At 40.0% G+C, this 11,249-nt stretch overlaps 1 protein-coding gene across 1 annotated transcript; it reads left to right on the forward strand.

Annotated features, from left to right (window-relative positions):
- The first annotated feature begins 346 nt into the window (after window positions 1-346).
- On the forward strand, window positions 347-9,687 carry LOC125888122 (aquaporin-9-like). The gene is made up of 6 exons (XM_049575348.1): window positions 347-1,323; window positions 2,088-2,214; window positions 3,436-3,573; window positions 3,701-3,819; window positions 6,265-6,482; window positions 9,032-9,687. Exons 1-6 carry the CDS (start codon window positions 1,222-1,224, stop codon window positions 9,237-9,239), a joined length of 912 nt encoding a protein of 303 aa, XP_049431305.1. The 5' UTR covers window positions 347-1,221; the 3' UTR covers window positions 9,240-9,687.
- The last annotated feature ends 1,562 nt before the right edge of the window (window positions 9,688-11,249 follow it).

The following is an 11,249-nucleotide window of genomic DNA, read 5'->3' on the forward strand; positions in this document are numbered from 1 at the left end:
TGGTAGGGTCAGAATTTGGTGTAAACAACATGAAAGCATGGATCCATCCTGCCTTGTATCAACGGTTCAGGCTGGTGGTGGTGGTGTAATGGTGTGGGGGATATTTTCTTGGCACACTTTGGGCCCCTTAGTACCAACTGAGCATGGTTTAAACACCACAGCCTACCTGAGTATTGTTGCTGACCGTGTCCATCCCTTTATGACCACAGTGTACCATCTTCTGATGGCTACTTCCAGCAGGATAATGCACCATGTCACAAAGCTCAAATCATCTCAAACTGGTTTCTTGAACATGACAATGAGTTCACTGTACTCCAATGGCCTCCACAGTCATCAGATCTCAATCCAATAGAGCACCTTTGGGATGTGGTGGAACAGGAGATTCACTTCATGGATGTGTAGCTGACAAATCTGCAGCAACTGTGTGATGTCATCATGTCAATATGGACCAAAATCTCTGAGGAATGTTTCCAGCTCCTTGTTGAATCTATGACACAAAGAATTAAGGCAGTTCTGGAGACAAAGGGGGTCCAACCCAGTAGTAGCAAGGTGTACCTAATAAAATGGCCTGTGAGTGTACACCTCCAGAAACTCTTTAAAGGTATACTATGGAGGACTGTTGGTTACTATTGGTTACCAGTGAAGATGAGAGTAAAAGCCAACCCCAGAGTCACTTGATTGCTTCACTATATTTGTGTTTTTTTCGGTGATGTGTCTCCTGGATACCTGCTGCCATATGGTCTGGTACCTGGTTGCTACCTTTTTATAAAATCCTGACCTCACCTGAGCGCTGTGGAGAACACGCCCATAAATGTTCCACACACAGATAATAAGAGGAAAACAAGAAAATACAGAGGGCAGAGTCAGAAAAATACACCGCCACACTCTTCCAGTGGGTCTTAAGCGATGATTGAGAGGGATTACTTCTGTATGAATGTATACATTGTATTTTTTTTGAAATTCTGCATACCTGTAAGACATAAATCCAGGTGTCCTGTGACGACACACCCAAATTAAAAAAAATCATACGTCTGATGGAGACACAGCACAAATCATACCTTGTGAAACTGGATGAGAGGCCTGATAAGTGTGATGGCTTCACAAATGGATCAATGGCCTGTGCTGAATGGCTGCGGTCGGGTAGAGGTGGAGATTTGACGACTCCAGAGGTTCACAGTGCTGGACATCTGCTAGATTTTACTGCAGTTGGCACGGAGATCCATGGAAATACAACACAAGAGAAGCATGAGGAAACACTGTGCTCTCAAACATGGAATACTCAAGGAATTCCTGGCAGAATTCCTGGGGACTTTTGTCTTGGTTGTAAGTAACATTTTGTTTTATTTAAGTGTGTTTTTCTCAGTTAGGAAATCAAAATATGTTTGTATTAGAAGTCTGAGATCTTGTTCACAGTGGTAGAGGAAGTATTCAGATCTTTTACTTAAGTAAAAGTACTAATACTACACTGTAATAATACTCTGTTACTACTAAAAGTCCTGCATTGACAACGTTACTGAAGTCAAAGTATGTAAGTACAATCAGAAAAATGTGTTTAAGTATTAAAAGTAAAAGTTCTCATGCAGAAAAATTTAAATCAATCAAAACAATTAAAGGAAAAAGCACCAAAGCAGCATTTGAGAAGCTGGAACCAAGAAATGTTTGAATGAAAAATGACAAATGATTATCAAAATAGTTGCCAGTTAATTTTCTAATTAATCAACTGATTGTCTCAGCTGTATTTGTGTTTTTTAATATTTTTGGTTTGTGTGTAAAAATCTTAATTTGTCAATTTAAGTTATCAAATAATTGTAAAAGTGACTAACAAGTACAGTATTTCCATCTGAAGTGTGGTGAAGCAGAGATAGAAAGTGGCATCAAATTAATATGCTCAAATAAAGTAAAAGTAAAATTTGTCCTTCAGCAGTTGAGTAAATGTACTTAGTTACATTCCACCACTGCTTGTTTATATGCTGCTATCTGTTAGGTGTTGAGCTCCAGGCTGCTCGAGCATATGTTCAGAAATCATCTAATCATCTTGGCCCTTTATGATGCTCAGTCTGCTCTCCTCTTTCTCTCCTGTTTATCAGCTGTTTGGCTGTGGCTCAGTCGCACAGACCGTCCTCAGTCGAAACACGCTGGGTGAGCCTCTCACCGTCCACATCGGCTTCTCCGTGGGACTGATGATGGCAGCGTACGTGGCCGGTGGAGTGTCAGGTAAATGTGGAGGAAGTTTTGTGCCTAACTGTTAATTTGCACCAAAGTAGAACTTGTTTCACATGAGCTGCCACAATCCACTAGTTTGATTTGGTACTCTGAATTTAATGACCGTGCAGTACAGCCCTGCAGGGTGTGTGCAGGTCCTTAAAAGCCTTAAAATGTCAATTTCATACATATTAGACCCTCATTTAATAGTCTTAAATTTGAATTTGTCAGGTCTTTAATTGCCACAAACATTTTATCTAATTTCATTTATCCATCTTTTAATTTCTTTTTGTCTAAATGAGTAGAGCTCTTCTGTGAGAAAGTCCACATTTCCCATATGGAAATTTAAATAAAATTTGGTAAAATTATCTTTAAAAGATCTTAAAAAGCATGAAATTAAAGTGACTTTAACCTAATTGATGTTGATGAGATCAAATTCCTACTCTGGTGGGTACTGGTATGCAGTCAAATAAACAATTATCTTAAATAATAAAGTTTGTTGTTTGCATATTCAGCTGTTTAGCGCCACAGACTGCATAAAACTAATTCATCGTCAATACAAACAACCTGTCCCAGAACATATAAACAGTCTGACAAAGCTCACTTGCATGTGCTGTAATGAAAGAACTGTTACTCATGAGGCTTGTAATAATATAACTTTATGACTTCCTGTCCAGCCATGTGCCACCTCCACGGCTCAGCAGGAACGTGCCAGCTCTCTGTCCAGATCCAATGAATGTGCACTGACCATTGATTTGTCAGTGCTAGTGCACAGTCTCTCTGGGGTCATACATAACCCTGGGCGCTGAATGTCCTGCAAACTCCATTGATCATACGCTACGTTCATCTTGTTCAGTCCAAACAAGTGCTCGCCTCATCTGAGCAGCAGCTACCTCCAGTTTCACATCAAAAGCAGGAAACAGATTCATGAAGACAGATGTTTTTCAAGAATTAAAAAAGCAGCAGGATGTGAACACAGCTTGATTAAAAAAGGAACTGAATAATGCTCCCTTTTGTTTTTGACTTATAGGTTGAATTTCTAATATGTGGTCATTATTCTGCTTTTTAGCTCGTGAGCATATATAACAAAACCCTGCACCGCCTCGGGGGCTGCTCCCCTTCTGCTGCCCCTCGTAAATGTGACGGCCTCACTAATGATGGAGAGGATATCATGCCAGATGCCCCCCACCCACTGCACCCCTCATTCACTCTCTGCTTTGTCTTCCATCCCAGGGGGCCATGTGAACCCTGCTGTGTCTCTGGCCATGGTGATTCTGGGCAAACTGAAGATCTGGAAGTTTCCCTTCTACGTCATCGCTCAGTTTCTTGGTGCTTTTGCTGGAGCTGCTGCAGTCTTTGGGTTATACTATGGTGAATACACCTCTGCTATATTCCCTCACACATTCACATTAAACCATAACAGTTTGTAATGTCTGTCATCATTCAGCTGTCACAGTAAACACACAGTTACAACCGTCTATATTCGTCCTCCTCACAGATGCCTTCATGGACTTCACCAGTGGGATTCTGTCAGTGACGGGAATCAATGCAACAGGTCACATTTTTGCTTCCTACCCAGCGAGACACCTGTCAATCCTCGGCGGCTTCATCGATCAGGTGAGCTCCGGCCGCTTTGACCCAATGACCTCCCCCCTCTGTTTGTGCATCGCCGCTCCCATTCAGGCTCTAAATTCTGTGAAGTCTGGCAAATGTGGCTAATGCAAAATTGATTGGCCCATTTAGTCTGAGAACACCCCCTCTCTTGCCTCAGTTTTGGGTCTAATGACCCATTTCCTGGCATTCACAGGAAGGTCAAATCTATACTTAACACCATTTTCCGCCTTTTTAGCCGGTGCGGTGATGCAAAAATAACATGTCGACCAGCTTAAAACTGTTGAAAATCACATCAGGTGGACCACTGAGATCAGTCTAATCAGAGTGATTGTGATCATGACCATGTTTCATTTTTCTGTGTAACAGTGGTACTGTAGCTACAGGGTGTGCTCCCTGAATACTAAATGATTTAAACCTAGATTTTAGCCATTAAGATTAAACTCGATTACTAGATTACGAATGTATTAATTATTAACTACATTACAAATTTATTAGGATTCATATATACTATCCAAGGATAGCATACTGTATCTTATACATCAAGGTATTATATATGTTTGAAGAAAAAACAGGAAGTGCTTTTCTGGGTCAAGTAACTAGGTGTTGGTTATAGTAAAAAAAATAAAATAAGGGGCATTGGTGGCTTAGTGGTAGAGCAGGCTCCCCATTGTACAAGGCTGTTGCCGCAGTGGCCCGGGTTCGACTCCAGCCTGTGGCCCTTTGCTGCATGTCTCTCCCGCTCTCTCTCTCCCCCTTTCACACTTCACTATCCTATCAATTAAAGGCAAAAAATGCCCATAAAATATCTATAAAATAAAATAAAATAAAATAAAAAACATCAGGTGCTCTTCAAAGATTGAGTAAGTAGTTGAAAAATAATAAAAGACAATGACTGTTCGGCTTACTGTATTTAAAGTCCATAGTATAGGTTGGCAGTCTAAAAAGCATCCAAGGCATTCTGATTGTGAATTGTGAATAAAAATCCTTTATCAATACATAGATAGGAAAGGATTTTTATTTATGATCAGAGTGCCTTGGATGCTTTTCAGACTGCCAACCTATACCATGGACTTCTATATTAAGTAAGTTGGACAGTCTTTTATTCTGAACATACATTTGTTGGAAAGAGATTGTAAGAAAAACCTCATGATGGAAAGCATGAAATTAAATATACATATACTAGGGGTGGGGGTAAAAATTGATACAGCATAGTATCGTGATATTTTTGTGTGGCAATATCGTATCGTCACACAGTGCGAACTTTTTTAATTATATATTACAAATACAAATTAAACTTTAGGTAGCCTACTAGAATGATAAAATTAATAGCTTTTTCAGTCCACTAGATATGTTGCGCTTCAAAACAAAATATGGCCGAGGTGAGATGAACAGACTGAAAACGTTATCTTATTAGATAAGTTGATAAAAGCTAATAAATCACATTATATTTTGGAATCATATGTGTCTGGAATGTGATTTTATTGTACCCAATACAACCTGACCACTTTATGGATTAACTCTATATATTTTGTCATTATTTTATTCATTTATTTATCATGAAAAAATTAATTTCCCTAATTAAATTAAAAATGATTATTGTTAAAGATATGATACGCACACACTGACATTTACATATATACAGACACTTTTTTACCTACATATCTCAGATATAGATGAATGTAAATTTAAATAAAGAAAACCTGTAGTAGGAAGTTAAAAGCTTATACAGAGGCCTCAAGCAAAGAAAAACAGAACTAGATAAAATACTAGTGCAGTGTTGATCTCATACCTGCCTTAACTCTGCACCAGAGGTGGGACCAAGTTACTGTTTTGCAAGTCACAAGGAAGTCTCAAGACTTGCACTCAAATCCCAAGTGAAGTTCTAAGTCCTGAACTTTGAGTTTTGAGTCTTAAACAAGTCATAATGCACTTTCCACTAAAGTTAATGCCAAAAATGGTGTAATAATATAAAAATCAATTTACAAAAATCATGAAATATTTTTTTTTAAATTTGTAGTTTGTTGGAAGTTGTCTCTGTCTGTAATTTTGTATACTGCAATTTGTTTTTGTGACCACTGAGTAGTTTTTCTCTCCTGCAACTTCACTGGGTGCTGTTGAATGGATTCTAAGTGGCTCTGGAAAATTAAGTTTCAACTTGCTGGGAATGAAAAGCACTAACAGTAACTAACAGTAGTTGATTCAGAAAATGAACTGATTCGTGGCACACTCATGGTATTTAGACGATACTTTTAATCTTTAGGCTTGGGGGAAGGTATTTTCAAGTCAAAAGGCTCAAGTCCCAGTGAAGTCACGAGGCATTGGTATCTCAAGTTAGGTTTCATTTCTTCTTTGTTTTTGTCAATTCAAGTCAAAAGTCATCAGATTTGTGACTCAAGCCCACGCCTCTGCTCTGCAGTTTACCAAACAATTGGCGTTCCTCTCCTGCAGGTGGTGGGGACAGGTATGCTGGTGCTGTGTATCCTGGCTATCATTGATGGTGGAAACATTGGAGCTCCCAAAGGCGTGGAGCCGCTGGCTATAGGTCTGATCATCATGGCCATCGGCGTTTCCATGGGACTGAACTGTGGATACCCCCTGAACCCTGCCAGAGACCTGGGACCCCGACTGTTCACAGCTGTAGCCGGATGGGGGATGGAGGTCTTCAGGTAACTGTATCCAACAAAACAGCCTTATGTTAGTGATTTTTCTGATGTACCTGGGTTGATCTAATATGGACAACTGTTCTGTATGTTCAAATGTGCCAATACTGAATAACTGGTTAGATTTCTTAATCATAACATGAGGTAATGTTATTAGAGAGAAACAGGAAAATGAGCACTACAGAGAACTTTGGAATACGCTAATTTTATCAACCAATATAGTACAAGTAATTTTTGTTATGCTGGTGTATACGGGCAGCAGAGGAAGCAGGACTCAGATCCAGACAGTGAAAAGTTCAGTGATTAATTGGGACAAAGCTTTCGCTGTAGTGAGACAGGCAGGGTTCAGCAGCAGTGAGTCAGTCCAAAACAGGCAAACAAATCCAGCAGGAAGATCACAAAGATGAGGTCAGACACAGAGGCAAAATCCTAAACACAAACACACACAAAACAACCGGAAATCTCACACCGGGAAAAGGCTGTAACGCTTGACACCGGGGATAACAAAGAAAATGGCACAGAGAAGAGGGAACACAGACTAAATACATCAAGGACGGCAGGATGATGAGGGACAGGTTAAACTTATCAGGGCAGAGTTAACAATCACACAGGTGGGAAAAACACAGGAAGTAAAACAAAACATGACACATGAGGAAAGTGACTTACAAATTGAAACTACAAACAAAACCTAGAACTTGAGTTGAGCTGAACACTGGAATAAAACAAGTTTCTGGTATCTAGGATGTCTATACCATAGAAAGATGCAATTACTGTTTAAATTGGTACTACAGAACCAGAGAAGACTGAGAAAAAGAACACTTTTGATCAAGAGGGAGAAAACCTACAACTACCAGAATGCACTGCACTGCAATGGACCAATAAATGCTGCCACTGGTGGGTGACATAATGCAAGCATGTCTGCTTAAAGATAAACAGTTAGCTAAAACATGTTTCTGAAAAGATTTAAGGGGAGAAATAGATAATTCAGTAACAGAATCTTGGTTTATATTTAATCTGCGCTGCCTCGCTATACCATATGATCTCAGTTGTTTCAGCCTTCATTTTCATTCTGCAGGAAACAGTATGGTGCTCACCTCCTGTTCACAAACTCTCAATGTTACAGCTATTACAACAAAAAAAATATAAAAGACGGAAAGATCTTGACGTTAGCGACAGCATTCAAGAAGCCAGACTTTGGTGTCAGTTTTACTGGAGTCAGTGGGGCGGGCACAGCAGACCCCACTATAACCCATCATATCTTTATTATTATAATTTATTAGGATTTATACAAATCATGGCTCTGTGCAGCAGAGGCTGAGATGCAGCTGCCACGATCTGTTTGGAGACCGATAACCAGGAAAACAAACACACATATTTAGATAAAAAAAAAATCAGTCAACATCACATAATGTGTGTTTCTTAATCTGGTGGATGGATTTTTCAGTCAAAGTTCAGGAAACAAAGATGTGATGGGTCAAAGTGTTATTTGCCAAGCCTGCCCTATTGTCTGTTCCAGTAGAACTGACACCAAAGTCTGGCTCCACGAACCAAGGTGAGACATAGGGAGTATATATATAGCAACATAATCTTGATTTATATTCGATCAGCACTGCCTAGTTTTACCATTTGATCGGATTTTGGACTAAGTTTGACAAAGAGAGGGGCGGGCCTGTCTCTTGATCTGCTTCTATCCTCTTTGTGTCCGTGGTGTTGGCATTTGTGCCAGGCAATATGAAAATGCAGAAGTACAGCCTGTAGCTCGAGCACCAGCCCGAGAGCCAGTAAAACTCTGCTGGATAACATAATTTACACCATCTGGAGTTTCACCAAAGGGGTGAGGAGGGATTTCTAGGCACTGGTTAGATGGAGGGAAATTTACCACAGTTCATTTACACATACTGCCAACATTGTTTTGATACAGAGCTGGTTGAAAATCAGCAAAGTGTCCCTTTAACATAACCTGCAGGTATTTGGACTGTGGGAGGAAGTGTGCCAGATAATAATGTACTCAGGTACTCCTACCTAGAATCTTGATGATTTCTGTGTTAGCCTTTGGATTCATGTTGAAAATATGAGATGTGGACTAATGATTCATAATCCAGCTACATTACAGAAAAATTGCAAATATTCTATTATACGAATCATTATTTTAAAAAGAGAACAGAGATTAATATTATTGCTTTATTGTCAGCAATGGGATGTTTTTTGGTTTGTTTTTCTAACTTTATTCGATGATATTTTATATATTTGTGATATGTCATTTTGGTTATTTAAAGAAATATATCTGATCTTTATAAACAAACTAATTTAGTCAGGATGAGTTTCAGCTCAGTGTAACTTATTTAGTTTACAATTAATCAACCGTCTTCCTGTAAACTGATGAAGCTGCTGACATGAACTGTAGTGTTACATAACGTCACATGCACTGAACAGATGCAGTCGATGCTTGTGAATGATCCAGCAATAACACCAGTGACCCACAGCGGTCGCTGTGTCAACTGCCTGTGTGACTGTCAGAGGTTTATTTAACTCTTTCTATACTGTTGTACTCACAGCACTGCAGAATACTGGTGGTGGATCCCCGTGGCGGGGCCCATGGTGGGCGGTGTGGTCGCAGCTGTCATCTACTACCTGTTCATCGAGTTGCACCACCACCGCGAGGAGCCCGAGAAGCCCCCTGAGGAGGAGGAAGAGGAGGAGGAAGACGAGGATGACGAGGACAGCAGTCTGAAGGACAAATATGAGATGATCACCATGAGTTAAAAAAAGACATTACCCTCCAGGACCAACCGGGTCAGATTGTTTTACTGTCAGTCAGGTGACGAGCACACGGTCAGTGTTAACACCAATAACGGACTGTCTCCTTTGTAATTGAACTTTTTATGTTGTATGTTTCAAGAACACATGAAAATCTCAGTCCTGTGTGCTTCACTTTGTTATAACTTTTCATATACATGTTGTAAATAGTGTATCATAGATATTAGATCCTTTATTTGGTTATAATTACCAGAAACAAGTGGTACTAATAGTGTTGCTCCTTTTAGGTTTGCTCCCCTCTTCAGTGGTTGTGATGATATTCTCTGTATATTCACTTAAATTTTTTTGCTCTAACTTATATATTTCTTCTTTTGCAAACCACAAGAATTCCTCCCTCCTGTTCTTTATTAACATTTGTATTTCACTCTGTACTGTTTTGTCTACATTAAAGTTTCTACAAATATCAAACTTCACACGAGGTATTTCACTGCAGGGATGATGGGACTCCATCATCTGTTTCATCCATCACCGAAAACTGCCGTTAAGCTGACGGTTTGTTTATGTAATTTCCATCTCAGTATTTACACCATTACCCCATATATCCTCAAACGTCCCTTAAATTGTTGCGTAGGCTTGTGTGATTAAGCGAAAGCAGACAGTAACGGCAGACATGAATCTTTGCAGCAAACCTCTCTGGCAGACAAGAACATTTATTAGTGTAAGATTGAACACCTTCAGCTACAGTTGAGCGGACACAAGAGACGGATCATTTGTTTTCAGTTGTTAAGATTGCGGAGGATGATTACACCTCTCAGTGTCAGCTCAGAGCATTACGGTGTAAAATATCTCCTGTATGAGCTGATCACTCCGGTTAATGATCTGAGGCACAGGGCGACGTCTGATTTGAACTCTTTCAGGAACCTCAGGCTCCAATGTTGGAGAGTTAAAGATGGAAAAGAAATGCGGTTATTCATGGCAAAGTAAAAAGTTTAAGTGTAAGAGAGCATTTCTGTCATCCTGTAGAGACTCTTCACACCTTTGGTAAGTGGTGGAAGAAGTTAATGGACTGCATTTATACAGCACCTTTCTACCTTACTGGACAAAGCTCACTACCTCTGGCTTCTCATTCACACACATTTATACACCAGTGGTGGCAGAGCTGTCAAAACAATGGCCTGCACATTGGGAGCCACTTTAGTTCCTCGACTTTAGGTCAAGGATGCGTTGACATGTGGACAGGAGGGAGGCAGATTTAACTGCCAACCTTGTGATTGAGGGTGTTTTCACATACACTTTCGCCTATTTATAATTGACGTAGTTATTTTTTACTTTGACGTGGCACTGCAGTGCGGTTATGAAGCCTTTTGCTTTCACATGAACTTGAAATTGGAGGAAAACCTTAGTGTTTCTGAGCTGTAGACTGCTGCCGTTTGATGTTTTCCAACCTTCCAACTCAGGCTGTCCAGTCTCCACCACTGTTCTCCTTTCCTCTTTGGCAAACAATATTATAAAAAAAAAGAAAAAAACCTCACCAAACAATTCCCTGGTCCTTTAAATCCCAATGGCAACGCCCCTTTAGCTGTGTGCAGCAGCAGACCTGGCCCCAGTTAACTCACAGGTGGCAACATGTTAGAGCAGGGCTGAGAGGGAGATACTGCAGGACACATTAAGAGTATATTTGAAGGCAATTCTTTCCTGTCTCTCCCCTCATGTTTGTGGCGGTGTCCCAGTATTTTGCCTTGTATACACAGTCTGCAATTCAACACCAAGGCCTGAAGCATCCAGCATTGAGCCTCCCATTTTCCCAAAGAGCACAGATTCATCACTGGTCAGCTGAAATAACCTCTTTTCAGCTTTTCAGCAATAGACAGGCCATGATCTTGTGCTTTTGAGTTTACAAATGACCCAAACATGACCTGAGGAAACACTGTGTTATAATAAATGAACCTAAAGACATAGAGTAGAAGCATATAGCTGCATGAAATGGAAATTCTCAAGTATAAGTGTGTCAAAATT

The sequence above is a fragment of the Epinephelus fuscoguttatus genome, linkage group LG4, assembly GCF_011397635.1.
Source record: "Epinephelus fuscoguttatus linkage group LG4, E.fuscoguttatus.final_Chr_v1".
NCBI lineage: Eukaryota > Metazoa > Chordata > Actinopteri > Perciformes > Serranidae > Epinephelus > Epinephelus fuscoguttatus.

What these genes read in the sequence shown, in the direction of transcription:
- LOC125888122 (XM_049575348.1), top strand. Translation starts at nt 1,222, where the DNA reads ATGGAAATACAACACAAGAGAAGCATGAGGAAACACTGTGCTCTCAAA. An exon ending in TCGGCGGCTTCATCGATCAG is followed by an intron (nt 3,820 to 6,264) that starts GTGAGCTCCGGC and finishes CCTCTCCTGCAG; the next exon opens with GTGGTGGGGACAGGTATGCT. An exon ending in TGGGGGATGGAGGTCTTCAG is followed by an intron (nt 6,483 to 9,031) that starts GTAACTGTATCC and finishes TTGTACTCACAG; the next exon opens with CACTGCAGAATACTGGTGGT.